At 38.6% G+C, this 18,657-nt stretch overlaps 1 protein-coding gene across 1 annotated transcript in view; it reads left to right on the forward strand.

Moving 5' to 3' along the window:
* Positions 1-14,584, forward strand: part of EMID1 (EMI domain containing 1) — a 60,143-nt gene extending 45,559 nt beyond the window's left edge. The window contains exons 10-16 of the mRNA XM_075276610.1: positions 1,205-1,282; positions 1,615-1,667; positions 3,525-3,578; positions 3,657-3,701; positions 4,316-4,360; positions 9,203-9,287; positions 14,318-14,584. Of these exons, the coding sequence (XP_075132711.1) occupies positions 1,205-1,282; positions 1,615-1,667; positions 3,525-3,578; positions 3,657-3,701; positions 4,316-4,360; positions 9,203-9,287; positions 14,318-14,451 (494 nt within the window). The 3' untranslated portion in view covers positions 14,452-14,584. The remainder of the gene's footprint in view (positions 1-1,204; positions 1,283-1,614; positions 1,668-3,524; positions 3,579-3,656; positions 3,702-4,315; positions 4,361-9,202; positions 9,288-14,317) is intronic.
* Positions 14,585-18,657: the final 4,073 nt, after the last annotated feature.

Raw genomic sequence — 18,657 nt, forward strand, 5'->3', positions numbered from 1 at the left:
GATAGCAAACTTTATATTAACTTTTAATGTCTTTAATATTATAATGCAGCTAACGTTAAATTGACATTTTCAGGTGCTTAAAAATCTTCCAGTTTAGTAATTCTTACTTGTTTGCTTTTTTGTTTTGTTTTTAAAAGAAGGGTTTTGCTAATCATTCATAACAATAATGTGATTAAAAGGGTACCCGAGACTTAAAAGTATTTCCCAAAAAGAACTTCAGTAGCACAAATAGGATTTTATCTGGCACCTGTTTTCTCTTCTCTTACCAGTAGATGGCAGTCTATACTGATTTTACAATCCTCAATTCTTTTTTATTCCTTTACTGTTGCCGCAATCAGTTATGGGTTGGAATGAACATTTAACATATCATAAAATGTTTCTGTTCCTCAATGTTTCTTGGTATTATAATGTTAATGTCTAACACCCATTTTGTATGCATGATAATAGAAGTGGAGTACATCCTTTGGAAAGTTTTCTCTAAGGCATTGGGGTACAAGACTTCTGGTAGCAAATTAAAGCATTCTATTTCTTAGAACTAACGGTAGTGAGAGGTATTATTAATATATTGATGGATGGTGTTCAGTTGATCCAATGGAATTATCTGGGGGGGGTGGGGGGGTGGTCATGAAAGATCTTTTTCCTGCGTGTTTCTTCCTACTGTCATCTAGGGGAGTTTGTTCTGCTTTTTTCTGAACCGAACAGCTAAGTCCTACAGATTTAAAATCAAAACCTATGTACACTATATGGTCATATGTGATATATATATATATATATATATATATATATATATATATACTGTATATTTATTATTATTGTTATTATTATTATTATACAGTATATAAGCTTGTTAGAAATTCCATAACAAAACCAAAGGCGTAAATATGGAAGTGGGCCCCCTTTTGTGTTTTCTCTCTTCCTAGAAGCTTTTCACCAAATTTTGGGCTGTGTCTGTTCAAGTTTGTGCCCATTCATTCAAGAGAACAAAAGTGAACGCCAGTTCATCCAAAGGTTTTCGATGGGGTGCGATCAGAGCCAAGTGTATAGGACTCTTGTATTTCTCTAGACCATTAGAAGAAAAAATGTTTGGTACTATGTTATGCGCTTGTTTTTTTTTTTGTCGTCACCCACTAATAAAATTAGGAATAAGTTTCACATCTTTCTGTACATCTTAGAATGTCAAATTGTACTAATTTATTTTTTTTAGATCTGTTTAATTCAAATCGTTTTACTGAAAATGGAAGACATCCCATTCAGGGACCAAGGGGGCCCCCAGGTCCATCAGGTAAATATAACCACATTATGTTTCATTCGTTTAAAGGGCTTCTCCAGGAATTATTGGAAATTCAGAGGTGGCTGTCAAACAAAAAAGTTAGACAGCACTCTGTTGTATGGTACCAGATCCCTTTCCCTCCCTTGCCTGTACTCATTGGGCTGGAAGTAGAAAGACTCATGTGACCACTGAGACCAATTAGTGACCTCAGCAGTCGCTGATGACGGACCAGTGATGTCACTCAGATATGTCATGGGATGGACTAAGTTTTCTATCATTTCTTCTCAAGCCCTCTCACTTGATCAATTGAGCACATATGGTTAATAATATTTTTTAATTAAAAGGGCCACCAGGACCTCAGGGGCAATCTGGACCACCAGGACCAATGGGACAAAATGTAAGTATAATCTAATTTTTTTTCAATAAACTAAATACGGCAGCTCAGATACACCAAAGGATGAAAGAAGAAGTGAAGATCTACAGTATTATCTCCAGTATCCACAAAGAAAATACAAATATGAAAATCTCTCACAACCAGGACACTTTATAATTAGTTTTCTTTTCAAATATTATTCAGGGGATTAACAAGACAGCAAATATATAGAAAATAATGAAATAAAGCAACCAAATAATGATCATATAATTAGTGCCTAACACATATAAAACATGCAATATATAATACAATAAAACAACCCACTAGTATGACTGTTGTGGTGCCCTCGCATGCCATGTTATGGTGTGTGGGGGCAAAAGGGGTCCATTATACTGTGTGTTGGGGCAAATGGGACTATTAACCTGTGTATGGGGGCAAAAGGGGTCATTATATGCTGAGGATTCGGCATTAGCTAAACCAAGCAACCAAGCAGTGACCCTCCTTAGATTAGATAGTGTATTCTGACTGCAGCAATTAAAGGTTATTCTTTGTGTAGTTTTATTTGTTAATTCCTTAACGATTTCAGGACTTATGCTTGCTTTTATTTAGTAGGAACCATCATTGATTTTTTCCATTCAATAACAATCTGTCCTGGTCATCTGATGGACAAGCAGGTGGAGGACTGTGTCACCATCACATGGCCAAGGCAGATTTTCACCCACTAGGGGTAAGAATTAAAAGTGCCTATTTAATGACGACAGAGAACTTGAAATCCACAAAGAATTGACACAGAAAGTGTATTAGAGAATTACTGGTATATAACTTTTTATTAAGTAAAGAATAGGCTTCATATTTTGAAACAGAAAAACTCCTTTAGATTATGAAAAAGGGTTTAAGAGAATATTGGTATAAAAAAGACAAGTCCTTTAGGGTTGTAAACCATTACAGTGAAACTGGTATTTTACTGCTATATTATGTTTTAAACAAATCTGTTATTATCATTGGTGAACTGCAATATGATTTTTAATGGAAGTCCGCCACTACAACCAAAATCTCTTTTAAACCACCTATATGTTGTTGTAGGGGTTGGTGCTGGCATCTTCCTGCTGAGAGAATCAACTTTGAACCAGTTTTCATAATGACCTTTTATGTCCTCAGAGATGTGCTAGAAAGTCGACACTGCGCTGGAAGCCTTGTACTGTCATGGGGTGTATTCCTCACAGCTCAGCGATGATGCTAGGCCATAAGGCAAACCTTTCTGACAGTGGAGAGAAATCGGTGCTGAAACTAACGACACTGATATATCCAGCACTGGGCGCATGCCTAGAAATCTGACCGTGTGCTGAATTTTTGCGCACTATTGGCTTTCTAGCAATATGTAATACTGCACATTTATTAAGAAAGAATAGGTCCTTTTAAGAGTGTATTGTCACTCATGATGCTGCAGCTATCACCACTGCCACCACTCAGCCAGACATGTTCTGCAACCTGGTCTCAATGCCAATTTTAGGCGGAATCTGCAGTGTACGCAGACATTAATCCAGCCTTACATATGTAAAAGCTCCTCCAACAATGTGTATCTATCCATTAAGTCATTGTAAATGATTCATAGATCTGAGTCAATAAGATGTAGGATATCCGTATCTGATAGCATGCATTTATCTAGACTGGTTTGTGGCTTGTGCTTTTATTGAGGAAACGATCTTTTAAAACTATTGACTTGAACAAATATCCCATAGTTGTCTGTGAAATAACATTTCATGGATCTGGTAAATATGTTACATGTTCCAAATAATGTAAAGAAAAATTTTGGTGTGAAAAGAATTAAAGGGATTGTGATAAAGATAAACTGTGGCTCACCAAGTTTGTGTGACTATACAGGGGTTACCTGGCCCACCTGGAAGAGATGGTCCAAGAGGGGAGAAAGGAGACAGCGTGAGTATGAGAGGAAACTAGCACAATGCATAGGTTCATGGTGGTATCTATGACTTATAGACCTGTCCTTCAATGTAGGGGGCACCGGGCCTGCCAGGAGAGTCTGGGCCAAAAGGGGAAATGGTAAGCATTTCTAATATCATCATTCCCTTTCACTTATCTCAGTCAGTTTATGGAACTATGGCCGTTGTAATTGTAACTTTCCATATCTCACATAAGGAAATAAAACAATAATATAATATCATCAATATAAAAATATAATCGTCTACATTGTACATGTAACAGCATGGTTCACGCATCTGTTTCTCTGTGATACAACCTTTCTGTCACCAGCAGATATTTCATGCACACAAAATTTGCCCCTTTAGATTTAAAGGAGGTTGTTGTATGAAGAATACCTCTATCCATATACCCTATTATGGCATATGCACAACATTGAGAGAACTCTCTTCCCCTCTATGAGCCAGAATAGAGAGCTGCTTCCAATTTATTGGACTCAAATCATGTCTGTATCATGTAGATAGTCATTCATCTGAAGGGCCACTTTGTAATACTACATTTCCTTAGCTGTAGTTTGGTTTGTCTGAGTTGGAGAATGGGCATGGGCCCAGGAATGGGCATGTTTCAGATGAGACAACACCTTTAAATGATAAAAACCTCTTTGTCTAGCTCTCTCTCTAAATATATATACATATATATACCATAAATGTGTTTTCTTCCTCTCTATATCTTCACAGGGCCCTCCTGGGCAGAAGGGTGAACCTGGGGAAAAAGGGGAGCCGGTAAGAATCGCTTTATCCCATGCCACTTTCAACCTTGCTCCATTTTCATACCACCTAACCACCACTGGTGAACCCTGACATATGCTGTACAGTGAATTTTACCAGATCATATCTTAGCAACTGCAATCCAAGATCTACACAGATTTCTATATATCTCCCTTACCTAGTGCCTATTTTACATTTAGAAGCAGAATGAAGCAGGCTGGCACATCAGTAAGTGATGACAGTCTATTTCATTCAACACAATCTAAAAGTAGCCAGTGCCAACAATCTCTATGGTGGAAGTAGTATTTATAGTTATGGTTGATGGTACATAAGTGGGGGCCTTTGCTTTATAAGAAGATATCACTACTATGTGGTATATGGTAGATAGGGCCTGTTACAGATTTTACATTGAGGCCCAGGAGCTTCATGTTCTGCTCTGGATCCTTATGGCACTAAGGGATAGAGAATAGTATAAGGGACCATTGCATCTTTTCTTCCCTTGGTTTAGTAGCATTTCTGCCTAATATGGCACTAAGGGATAGAGAATAGTATAAGGGACCATTGCATCTTTTCTTCCCTTGGTTTAGTAGCATTTCTGCCTAGAAGCATCCTATGTCTTGCTCAGACATTTGCAGTGAGAATCAAATCTCATAAAGTTGTTTGAAGTTTTATTTTTTAGAAATCTGTAAATCCTTTATTAGATTTGCAGAAAAATGTACATGCTTTTAGTTAAGAGCCACAAAAAATCATAAATCTTCTGATGGTCAGTTACCAAAATAAGACCTCAGATGACAAGAAGATAAGTTTTCCAGTATATGACTAGTCTATTGAACTAAACCATAGTCAATTTCCCAGGGCAACAAGCAGAATCTAGACAGTAACTGTAATGTAAATTAAATAAGGACATAGTGTAACTCAGAACAAAAGTAGTAGAATGATCGTAAGTCTTCTCATTTATTTTATATACAGTAGATTTGTACAATGTATGACATTTAGTTAACGTTGGAGTTATAGAGGTGAGATCTTAAGGTCAGGGCTCCATAGAACTTTGGGTGTGTTAGCCATCACTCAGCAACTGTGCGACTAATGCAAGTGAGTGGGGTCACATTGCAACAGTGAGCCTGTCGGCACTATGACTACCGGACTATGACTACGATGGAAAAAAATGGTCAGTCACAGCAACTTCAGGGTTGTTTTGTGATTCCATTCACTTTCATCTGTCGTGATGTTGTAGAGCTACATGAAGCTTTTAGGTTATTGTGGCCAAAGTCACTGTGTAACTCTAGCCTAAAAAATGTTCTGTGCTAGGTCTTAGATCTATCACCTAGAAGAGATAAGATAAGATAATCCTTTAATAGCCCCACAGTGGGGAAATTTCAGTATGTTACAGCAGCATAGTAATACAAATACAGGATAATACACAGTAATATAATACGGAAGCAGACACACATAAGCTGAGAAGAGAAGATATACTAGGAGTCCATAGCAGCTAAGGAACAGAAGAAGAAAGAAGGAAGACTTCAAAGTCATATTCCTTCAGTTTTCTGTGCGGAGTGATCTTCACTTGGTCTGATGTAGATTATACAGCCTGATTGTGGTTGGAAGGAAGGACTTGCGATAGCAGACGGATAGATTTAGTCTTTTGAGATATACCTACTTTCTCTCCTCACTCGGCTTGCATTTCTTTTTCACTTCTTTAGTCACCTCTATAAATCTGTTTAGTGAACCATATAAAAACTAGGTAAATAATAACTGAAACACGGGTTATATTAACATAGTTCACTATAGTAGACAAATAGTTTACTTTATAACCATTAGAAACTGATATCTGGCACAAAGGTTAGAATTTGAGGGCTTTTACTAAGTTAATAAGTCAGTTATACATATACCCTCCTTATACCATGTTGCTCAGCTTAATTGTGTTCTGGGGTGCTGGGACCCTCGACAAAGACTGATACAGCTGCGGGGATTTCCTTTATCTTTCCCACTCCTCTAACCCACTGCTATTAACCCTTTTTACCTGTAACCATTTCTCTTGTGGAGAACTGCAAATTTGAAGATATGATAACTACAAGTGCATTTTGCACAGTCCAGTCATATTAATGTGACCATCTGTCAAAATCCAGAATAACCACCTTTCGGAGAGCGGACCGTTGTGAGACGTGCAGGAAGAGAGGGGATGTTGTGATGATGTTCACTGGGATGTTGAGCCATGCCGACTCCAGTGCCGTGGCCAGCTGCGCTAGGTTACGTGGTTGAGCATCCATGGCGCGAACAAGCCGATTGAGGTGGTCCCACAGATTCTCAAATGGGTTCAAGTCCGGGGAATTTGCTGGCCAAGGGAGTACGGTAAACTCATCCTGGTGCTCCTCGAACCACACACGTACGCTGCGAGCTTTATGACCCGTCGCATTGTCCTGCTGGTAGATGCCATCATCCTGAGGAAAAAGAATTCGCATGTAGAGGTGAACATGGTCTGCAAGGATAGATGCATACTTTTGTTTATCCATCGTGCCTTCCACAATGATGAGTGCACCCAGATGGCTGATGACACGTGCCTTCTGCGATTGGTTATTTAATGTTGACGTCAAATGTAGGCAGTGGTCACATTAATATGACTGGACTGTGTATTATGGCTTATATTTGCTATACTGGTTCCATACTGTTATTGAAATAAACTGAATGGTAGCAATGCATATTAAAATGATACATGTAAATAATGTTTGGTTCATATAAATGAATGCATTAGCATAATCGAGTTCTGAGAAAGTGAATATGAACACTTTTCTTACTCCAGGAGTGAAGGTGTTAATGGTATATGCATTAGAATAATACATTAGATGCATGCATTTCCATGATCATGGTCACTAATATGCCGCTTGCTCAGTACTAATGGCGCGTGTTCTTTGCTAACATTAATTGTTATGCTGCAGATCTGCAAAGCAGTAAATTGAGACACTACACAATAAGATTTGTAGAAAATAAAATGTAGATCCAAATAGAATCGAAAAACAGCTTGTTAAGAAATATCAAGTGATGTCGCAGAGTTACTCTCCCAAAATTCTGTTAGGTTCATTCTTTAAAGCCCTGGCAACATTTGAATTCACTAAATGCAAGTAAAGTATTGTTACTAGGGTGGTACATTAGGCTTTAGATTCAGTGCAGAAGAGGAAGGGGCATCAGAGCCAGGTTCTAATACACATTGGGGTGCCAGTGGTTTGGAACCTAAGAACCTAAGTGTTATAAGAAGTGTATAGGAAAACTTCTCATTCTTGGTTATTTCACAGAAAAAAATTGTAGCAATAATATATATATTGACCATAATATATATCAGTAGTATATATCCAAGTAGAAATTATTGCCTTAATTCTTTTATGCGATCTTCTCCATTACATATATAATGCATAATTCATTAATCCCTGGAATGGTTAACTCTTTACATTTTCTGTCTTAACTATAATTGCAACTGCAAAATGTATTAATCCCAAAGAGCTTGTTCACATTAGTGGTTTAGTGTGCAGTTTCAGCTTGCACTTTTCTAAGAAATATCATTGATGAAAGGGTAGATCCAAAAAACAGAGGGCTCCTATACAGCAACAGTATATAGGCCCTCTGCTCCCTAATAACTTATATTGGAAAACCCCTGTAAATCTCACTATGGCTAAGTTCACACTGCTGTCACTCATTAACGACATTTCTCCCCTGTTCTGACCCACTAGGATCAGAACAATGAACAGTGAACAATGAACAATGTTTCCCAGATTGATGGATATAAACAGAGTATATTCCATTTGTATCTGTTCTGATTGACTTTAATGGTAAAATAAAGATGCAAGGTCTGTTACTTCATCTTTCAGTACTTTAAGACAGAAAAAAACACCATAGTAAATCTTCTATCTCAGGGGTCTACATGTAAGTGTGAGCTACAGTATGAAATTCTTTAGCTCAGGCCCTCGTGCAGCTACTTGGTTGCACATATTATATGTATGTATATATATATATATATATATATATATATATATATATATATATATATATATATACATATTATATATTTGTATGTATATATATATATATATATATATATATATACACACACACACACACACACTTGTTTAGGTTTCCCAAAAAAACCCACTTTCCTTCTATATCTGGGATGCCTTCCCACTTTTTCTTAGAAAATGGCAAATAGAAACGGCCACCTTAAAGGGTAACTTGTTTCAAACTTTTTTTTCCGTAAATGACTAGTTCAGGTGAACTATTGTGGTGTAAGAAGCTTTGTAGTATAGCTTATCAGAGAACAATGCTCCTATCTCTTGTTATCAGCTCCTCTCCTGTCAGCTAACCTTCTTAATTCACTGACAGATCCCTCTGCATTGAAGGCAGGTTGAAATTCATATAAGTCTCTGCAGAGGAGAGAGGAATGGAGGAGAGAGAGCAGGGAGTGGGAGAAAGAAGCATAGACACCATGCGTAAAATTACTCTAAGTGCAGATTTCTTGCTGTTTTAGTAGTACTGAACAATATAGATGTGTACAAAGCCGGTGAGACAGAAATCTTACTGCAATCTGCTCCAGGACATTGGTGCCTTCACTCATTCCTTCGTCTCCTGCTCATCCTCAGTAAAGACAGCACTGACAGTGACTGAGAAGTCTAGTAGGCATTAGATGGATAAAAGAAGACATTTCCTTTATAAGATATATGACAAAGCTTCTTATATTCAACTGAACGATTCATGTACCAAAAAAATTGTAACAATGGCTACTTTTTAAACACTGAAGTGAAAATGCTAAAATGGCTCAATCTGGGTGGGAGGGGGTTAATCCCTCACAGCTGTATCTGTCTCTTGCTTGTACAGGGGGAAAGGATGCTGCAGATCAGAGAAGCTTTGAAGATTTTAGCAGAGAGAGTTTTAATATTGGAGACAATGATTGGAATACACGGTGAGTATGAGAAGTTGTGGGGTGGAGGAAATGACAATAATAAAAGGGGTACATAGATCCCATGACAATGGAAGAGGAGGTCATACTGCAGTGAAATGTCTGAGGTATAGACTTTACTAGCCAAGGTGCAAGGAGTTTGTCATGTCTATTTAAGGCCACATGTTGATTTAGCGGATGGGCTCTCCATCGTTCGCGTCCCCCCTGGTGGACCCAAACAGTGGAGAGCCCAGCGTAAGTGTGACCCTAGCCTTAGTGTACGCCATATAAGACTAAGGCCCCACGTAGCGAGCCACAGCAAGAAGGGCAATGCAGGAAAAACTGCAGGGATAACGTTTCCTCTGCGGACGTTCTGCTTCTATTATACCTATAGGGAAACTGACTACAGGGAAACTACCAGCATTTTTGTAGCTATGATTGACGAGCTGCCATTTCCAAAACCGTGCCAGTTTTGGAAATCACAGCAGGTACACCGTGCATATTTTTCCCCTGCAGGGATTGTAAAACGCTGCTTTTTTCTGTGGCGTTTACATCACGTGGGGCCCTGGCTTAAATGTATAATATTATGTGCAGATTTTTTTAATTAAAATGCAGTAGGCTGTAACAGAAGCCATATATATTTTGTGTTTTCTTCTAAAAGCACTGAATTCAGATTTATTTTTGTAAGAAACCTTGTGCTGTAGAATGAAACATGGAATTAAGTGGTCCACAGTATAGTACTTGATATGGTTCTTTGCTGCAATCTTTGTGTACAAAGTAGACCTGACGAGTAGATTCGATCGAATACCTCCGTCGCGTAGCTCCCGGTGCAAAAACACTTCCGGGGCATCAAATTTTTACTGCCCCTCCCACCTTCCCCGGCGCCGGGAGCTATGTGGCCGAGGTATTCGATCGAATATACTTGCTCATCTCTAGTAAAAAGCTAGTGAAAGATTGGGAGATGCTAAGCTCTGTGATATATCGTTTTCTATTATATCATACAGTATTTACTGTCAAAAGCTATTGAAATGATGCCAGGGCTTGTAGACAATGTTTGTGAGTCCTGAATTCCAATTCTACTTGTAGTGACTGCCAACTCTTCCGGCATGCAAACATATACAGGGAAACCCTTCAGTCAGTGTAGGTGGGCAAGGAAAGCTGGACTGACAAGCTTTCTCCAAGTTATGGCATCATTTCAATAGCTTTTTATAGGAAACACTGAATGAAATAATAAAAACTATATATCCCAGAGCTCAGCATCCTCCACTTTTTCCCAGTCTTATTTTCTGACCGGATGGCATAAGAGACACATCCACTTTCACTTATGCTGGATTGTGATTTTCTAAATGAACAAACTAATGATAAGAAAGCCATCCTCTACAATCCACTATGGTGAGTGGAAAAACGTAGTGAAGATGCGGAGGAAAGGAGGTCGCTTACGGACTTGAGAGCAGTTTTTCAATTCCTTGATTAATCTGGGCGCAAAAGAGTTTAGCTACAAGGGGCCTTTAACCCCTTCCCACCACAGCCATTTTTTGATTTAAATATCTTACTCCCCACCTTCCAAAGGCAATAACTTTTTATCTTTCTGTTCACAGCTTCAATTCAGTTCAAAGCTTCATTTTTGCAGGACAAATTGTACAATTTAATATTCCATATTCCATAGTACTGGGCAGCTGGAAAAAAATTCATAAATAGAGAAAAAATGGAAATAGTGTGTGTGAAAAAAAATGTGTGTGTGTGACTTTCTTACAGAATTTTTTTAATTTTTTTGTAGGATTATAGTGATACCAAATTTAGGGTGGGTTCACACCAGCGCCCAATCTCAGTTTTGCAGGTTTCGGTTACCTGCCCGAGAAACTGGGCAAGAGACGGAAACCTGCAGGCAGATTTCAAACCCATTCATTTGAATGGGTTTGGAAAGTGTCCAGCCGTGAGCACCAGTGAGCGTTTTGTGCTTTCTGCGTTGAAGCCGTTTTTTTTTTATAACTGCACACAAAGTCGGATATGCAGGACTTTGTGTCCGGTTAAAAAAAATATGGTTTCACCGCAGAGAACACAAAACGCTCACAGGCGCTCACGGCCGGACACTGTCTGCCAGGTTTCCGTCTTCTGTTGGCAGAAGATGGAAACCTGAAAACGGAGTTAGGGTGCAGGTGTGAACCCGCCCTTAAAGAGTTGTTTTTATGTTCTTGTATGGGTATTCATAAGGCTTTTTCTTTTTCATTTTGGTAAATGTCTCGAGAAAAACAGCAACTTGGCTATTTTGAATTTTTTTCCTGCATCAGCATTTACCATATGGAAAAAATATTTTATAAGCTTGTAGATTGATTGTTTTTTGACATAGGGAGGTACTAGTGTTTTATCGCAAGTCAGCGATCACCTAGGCTGTCTGCGTCTGAAATTGACAAATGCTAAGTGAATTCCCCCGATGAGACTTATAGTCAATCGAAACGGATAGGGAGGACAATAGTGGCAGCGCTAACCAGGCCTGCCGTAGATAGGGACATGGTACACATTGCTTATGTCCATTAATGAGTAGTACTCTGGTTTGTGCCTTTTTTGAGGACTAACAGTAATGTTTTTACTCCATATGGCGTCAGCATAGGGCAGTAACAAGATAAGTCGGTAGGAAACAGGAATATTCAGCAAGATAGGCTGGTGAGATGCTAGGTTTACAGCTGGCTACTGGAGAATCGCAGATATGAGAGTGGCTGATACCTATACTGCCCAGTGGCCAGCCACGCGAGCTAGCAGGGTTTCCCTGATCTAATTAATGAGCCCTAGCATGTACAACCACAGAAGTTAGGATGGTATATTTAATGTCAGAATCCTGATATGCATATACTGCAATAGGACCTCCAGCTCAAGTATCATAGCCCCTATTTTTCTATTGAACACAGGTTATGGGGAGTGGTATGTCGAGGTGCTATAGGTATATCTTATTCAGGCGTGGGATGTACATTATTTGTCTCTGGGAAGGGAGAAAGGTGTGACCACTTGATTGATAGATCTTTTCACACGGAATCGACAGCCAACAACTCCTGTGTATTTATTATCAGATGCAGGCAATAGGTACAAAGGTATAGACAGTTATTATTAGCCTGCAAAACCTGCCGGAGGTAAAATACTGTCTTTAGCATTACAGTAGTGCTATTGCATCGGATGTCACAAAGGCTTTGTACTAGTGATATCTGGGTATCATTTTATAGTGATACTAATAAATGTAAAGTTTTAGACCTTTTGGAATTTAGATTTTTGAGTATTTCTTTCCCATATAGGTGTAATTGAAGCAGAAAGCCTGTAAGGGAAAACTCTGCAGTCTTTCAATGAAAAGTGATGTGGGGAAAACCGTGATGCATTTCCGTCGTGGTTTTTCCCACAACACTTTATGGCTGTGCCCTGCTACATGGGGCCTTAGCCTTAGATGGCACTTTAGTTTTTTTGCACTGCCCCCTGATGGATATCTGTATCATATTTTTGAAAAGTCTAAAGATATTCTTTGAAGATTCCAGTTTTAACAAATTGCGTTGTCCTTTGTGCAAACCATCAGCATAGCTCATGCAGGTTAATAATAATGTTTCCAAGAAGCAGTATTTTCATTTGTCCTTTATATCATTCTATTTTATTTGCTTTTATTGTTCCTACATCTTACTTTTTATTTCTTTCATGCATTTTTCTGTATTCTATGAATTCATTTATTTCAAATGTCTTTCACCATCCTTCACTTCCTCCGACACAGCATCTTGCAATTGACTTCACACTCCCTGAGCATTTCTCCTAACCTCCATCACCTTGGTCCATTGTCCCATTCTTTTTTCGGTCTGGCAGGTGGTCAGCTTAGCCTCCTTTCTCCAGCTTCAAGAGCAGCTGGAGCTGCTGGTTAAAAGGGTCACTCTGCTTGAGTACATAATGTGGCCAGGTAACAATAGCCATGTACTGCTCCTTGCTGATGGAATGCTTGCAAACATTCCCTGCTCACCCTTTGTATCCATGGGCTGTAAATGCAGCTGGGCCAAGTATGTCATGTCTGGAGCAAAATTGTAAATTGTTCATATGATATATACATATATGCAAATGATCTCAAATTCTAAACAATTTCAGTATTATATATTATAATTGAAACGCTACCATATCAATAATACAACTCTTTGCACAGAAGGTGTATAGCTGGCATTACAGCCCTTGGAATTAGGTAGATCACCAAGTGTGCATGTGGACTGTACAGTCTTGGTGCATGTGCTGCAACTATGCACGAGGCATGTGTGTAAAGACAATTGCACGCCCCTGAGTTTGGCTTGTTTTAGAATAGATCAATACATTTAAAGGGGTTTTGCAGGTGATTTTTTTTTAAATGACCTGTCGCCAGGGTAGGTCATTGATATCTAATCGGTGAGATGCTGTTCCATCACTAACCAGTTGTTGTGGCCTTCTGCCAGATCCAGTATTGTGCAATGTAATTTAGTTCAGCCCCACTATGAAGTGAATAGGAGCTGTGCTGCAGTAATGTTTCATTGCCACTATACTATGTATGGAGCCCCATGCCACTGGCTTCCTACACCATACTGGGTCAAGTAGCAGTCCCAAACTGCTGATCAGTGTGGGGATTCATCCCCTCTTTCCCGCCGCTCAGATGTTGATGACCTATCATGATAATAGACCATCAAAAAAAAAGCCTGAAAACCTCTATCATTTACATTGTGCATAGCAAATCCATGGCAGGCCTAGGTGCTATATCTTTGTAAGGAAGTATAATCCATATATGATTATTCCCGAAAAATTAGATACCAACATCATCCTGTTTGTAGTAACATTTTGTGGCTCAATCTTTTCTTGTTGTAAATTTCCAATATATAAACTCTGTAGTCTTTAGATATATTGATAAAGATTTTACATTGTGAAGTCTTTCCTCATGTACTCTATATAGTCAGTGTCAATTGGGTGCATGAGTGCCATAAGATTAGGAGGTATGTTGTAAAGTACTAGAATAATACGCTTTCTATTGTATCCCATTTCGAGTTTGTCTTTATTACCTTCTATTTCCCCTGAATTAGAAACAGACCCAGGGTCCGGAACAGAACCCCCGCCAACCGGCGCTAGTGGATTCTACCGAGGAAGACGGAATGGCCCATTGTTTCCCAGAAATCGACTATCACAAAATGATGAGGAAGAAGATGAGAACTATTAATTATTTCATTATGCCATTGACAACCTTACTAGGTTTTTATATCTGCTGTGGGTTGTGTTTGTACCTTGTTTTCATACTCTTAAAGAGGAAAGGGCAACTTCAAGGGTTTTTGGTTTTCTGGAGACATGTTCAAGGTCCCTATTTAAGGATATTACTGAAAGAATTCACATGAAGTATCTATGTATGTGATTTTACTGAATCCATGCAATAGGATATATATATATATATATATATATATATATATATATATATATATATATATATCTTGGGATGTCTCCCTGCATACTGAATTGAAGACATTAATTTAGAAACTCAAAAGCATTAATATTTCAATTTGTGAGTTACAACAGAAAAAAATGGATACTACTTCATTGCTTTTGCAGAATATGTCTTGTGTGACTATATAGGGAAATCACTGAAGAGTATGGGCATGGTACCTAAATTATTGCCCACAAAAAAATCGTAGCTAATATTGGTATTTTCAACAGGGGCACCAACTTGTAAGAGTTTCATTCAGTTTTTTCAGAAAGGTTACTCGATGGCTCAATTTACTTTCTATTACTTAGCTGTTCCAGCTATCTAAATGGCGATAAAACCGCTACATAAAAGTCACAGCCAGTAACTTACCTGGTCGACGTGAAGTGGGACAATAAAGAATTCATATTTACTCCAGGTTATGAGCAAGCAGTCACTATTAATAATAGAGTATCATGGCAGCTGCCACCATACCTGAAGTTGGGTTAGTATAATAACCCACTTAGCATGAAAGAAAACAATAGAAGGCTATGGAAGGATGGAGCGAGGATTTAAAAAACATATTGGTGTGACACTGTTGATAAGACGTTGTGTAATATTATTTCTTGTGTACACGTGTATTATTTGAAAACCACAATAGGAAGAACGAATTGTATCAACAAAATAAATCATTTTTTATTGAATATTAGTTGGCAAAGTTCCTCGGACATAGCAATAGTTATCCTAAGATGGTGAGGTTCATGTATCCCAGTCTTCTATTCTAGTTATTGCTCTCTTTATTCCATAATTACTAATATACAGTAAAGCGCAAATAATAAAAAGACATACACGTCATTCCTTAATACAAACAAAATTTCCCTTGGAAATAGAAATAAATGCTATAGCAGGGTTCACACTAGCGTCGGTGTCCGACAGCTAGTGTCCAATGCTAATGTCCGCGCAAGATTTTAGCATCGGACACTAGCTGCATCCGTTTGAAATTTGCATGATTTTAAATGGGACATCATGTAATGTCCTTTAGTGTCTGTGGGTGTCCTTAAGTGTCCGTTTACAAAGATGTCCGATTTTTCAAGTGGACAGCTAAATCGTACATGTAGGATTTAGCTGTCCGCGTGAAAAATCGGACATCTTTGTAAACGGACACTTAAGGAAACCCACGGACACTAAAGAACACTACATGATGTCCCATTTAAAATAATTCAAATTGCAACAGACGCAGCTAGTGTCCGATGCTAAAATCTTCCGCGGACATTAGCACCGGACACCAGCTGTCGGACACCGACACTAGTGTGAACGCCCCCTAAGTCTTTATTTGTTGAGTTCACAGTATTTTTTAAGTCCATAATCACATGACATGGTATATTCAGATTCATTCAATTATTTATGGTTTCTATCTTCAAAGACCTAAATTGTTGAATCACTTGGAATGTAACAAGGTAACCACATGTTCTCCATACTGCCAACAATATCTTAGAACAGTATTTGTTCTACATGGATGGGGAAATTAATGTGTGTGTATAGAGTATTGTGCAAAAGGTTTAGGTAGGTGTGGGGAAAAAAATCCTGCAAAAATAAGAATATTTTCAAAAATAGAAGTGTTAATAATTTATTGTTGTCAATTAACAGAATGAAGTTAATGAACAAAGCAATCATGAGCCGTACACGCACACATGAATACTGCAGCGTCACGTGCCATGAATGCGGACATCAAGGCCTTTGCAGACATCCATAGCATATTTAATCACCACTTTTCAATAGTATCAGTTAGTGTTTAGTTGCAAATTTTTAGGATTCATTGTATCCTGCCCCAAAATTTGCAAACTTTGTATGCCATAAAACTGACACAAATCACTTAAGAAATAACCTCTTATTACTGCAGCCAGTTGGTGGAAAGAGATGTCCTATAATATGCAAGTGGACCCGTGTGTAACCAAAATACAATAATGTATACTATGCAACCAATGGCTCACTAATGTTGTCATTCATGAATGAAAATCTGGACTTCCCAAACCTACTTCATTTTTGGTTCTCAATTTTTTTCCCCCAGGTTTTCTGTGCCTCAAATAACGTCCATGTGTCTAAGGACAGGAAGTTACTTTATTAGGGACCACATAGAACAGATATTTCAATTATGTTTGCACGTCCAAACCATAACCATTTTGAAGAAACACTGAGAAAAAGTTTAAATTAAACATACTACCGCATATTGATCTAATAGTAGTCAAACTCCTCTAAGTACCTTTTTATGCAGCCAGCACCAAAACCAAACCAGAGTATAGATTTTTTTTATACGTGAGAGAAATATATAACTCCTCATATTTCAGCATATTAACTTTAAATTTACTGACCTCACCAGAAAGTTTAAATTCCCAAAAGAGTCAGGATAGAGGTTTCTTGTGTAGATACAGTGTTTGCCAAAAGTATTGGCACCCCTGCAATTCTGTCAGATAATACTCATTTTGTTCCAGAAAATGGATGCAATCACAAATTCTTTGGTATTATTATCTTCATTTTAATTTGTCTTCAATGGAAAACCACAAAAAGAATTGTCAAAAAGCCAAATTGGATATAATTCCACACCTAACATAAAAAAGGTGGTGGACAAAAGTATTGGCACTGTCACATGTCACATGTGATGCTTCTCTAAGTTGTGTAATTAACAGCACCTGTTACTTACCTGAGGCACCTAACAGGTGGTGGCAATAACTAAATCACACTTGAAGCCAGTTGAAAGAAGACCAAAGAACTGTCTGAGGACTTGAGAAGCAAAATTGTGAGGAAGCATGAGCAATCTCAAGGCTACAAGTCCATCTCCAAAGACCTGAATATCCCTGTGTCTACTGTGCGTAGTGTCATCAAGAAGTTTAAAGTCCATGGCACTGTGGCTAGCCTCCCTAGATGTGGACGGAAAAGAAAAATTGACAAGAGATTTCAACGCAAGATTGTGCAGATGGTAGATAAAGAACCTCGACTAACATCCAAACAAGTTCAAGCTGCCCTGCAGTCCGAGCGTACAACAGTGTCAACCCGTACTATCCGTTGGCATCTGAATGAAAAGGGACTGTATGGTAGGATACCCAGGAAGACCCCACTTCTTACCCAGAGACATAAAAAAAGCCAGGCTGGAGTTTGCCAAAACTTACCTGAGAAAGCCAAAACCGTTTTGGAAGAATGTTCTCTGGTCAGATGAGACAAAAGTAGAGCTTTTTGGGAAGAGGCATCAACATAGAGTTTACAGGAAAAAAAAAAAAAGAGGCCTTCAAAGAAAAGAACACGGTCCCTACAGTCAAAGATGGCGGAGGTTCCCTGATGTTTTGGGGTTGCTTTGCTGCCTCTGACACTGGACTGCTTGACCGTGTGCATGGCATTATGAAGTCTGAAGACTACCATCAGATTTTTGCAGCATAATATAGGGCACAGTGTGAGAAAGCTGGGTCTCCCTCAGAGGTCATGGGTCTTCCAGCAGGACAATGACCCAAAACACACTTCAAAAAGCACTAGAAAATGGCTTGAGAGAAAGTACTGGAGAATTCTAAAATGGCCAGCAATGAGTCCAGACCTGAATCTCATAGAACACCTGTGGAGAGATCTCAAAATGGCAGTTTGGAGAAGGCACCCTACAAATCTCAGGGACCTGGAGCAGTTTGCCAAAGGAGAATGGTCTAAAATTCCAGCAGAGCATTGTAAGAAACGCATTGATGGTTACCAGAAGCGGTTGTTCGCAGTTATTTTGTCTAAAGGTTGTGCTACCAAGTATTAGGCTGAAGGTGCTAATACTTTTGTCCTGCCTGTTTTTGGAGTTTTGTGTAAAAGGATCAATGATTTGACTTTTTTTCCCTTCTCTTTTGTGTTTTTTCATTGCAAGCAAAATAAATGAAGATACTAATACCAAAGAGTTTGTGCTTGCAATCATTCTGGAAGAAACTATTATCTGACAGAATTGCAGGGGTG

This window comes from Leptodactylus fuscus, chromosome 1 (genome assembly GCF_031893055.1).
Source record: "Leptodactylus fuscus isolate aLepFus1 chromosome 1, aLepFus1.hap2, whole genome shotgun sequence".
Lineage (NCBI taxonomy): Eukaryota > Metazoa > Chordata > Amphibia > Anura > Leptodactylidae > Leptodactylus > Leptodactylus fuscus.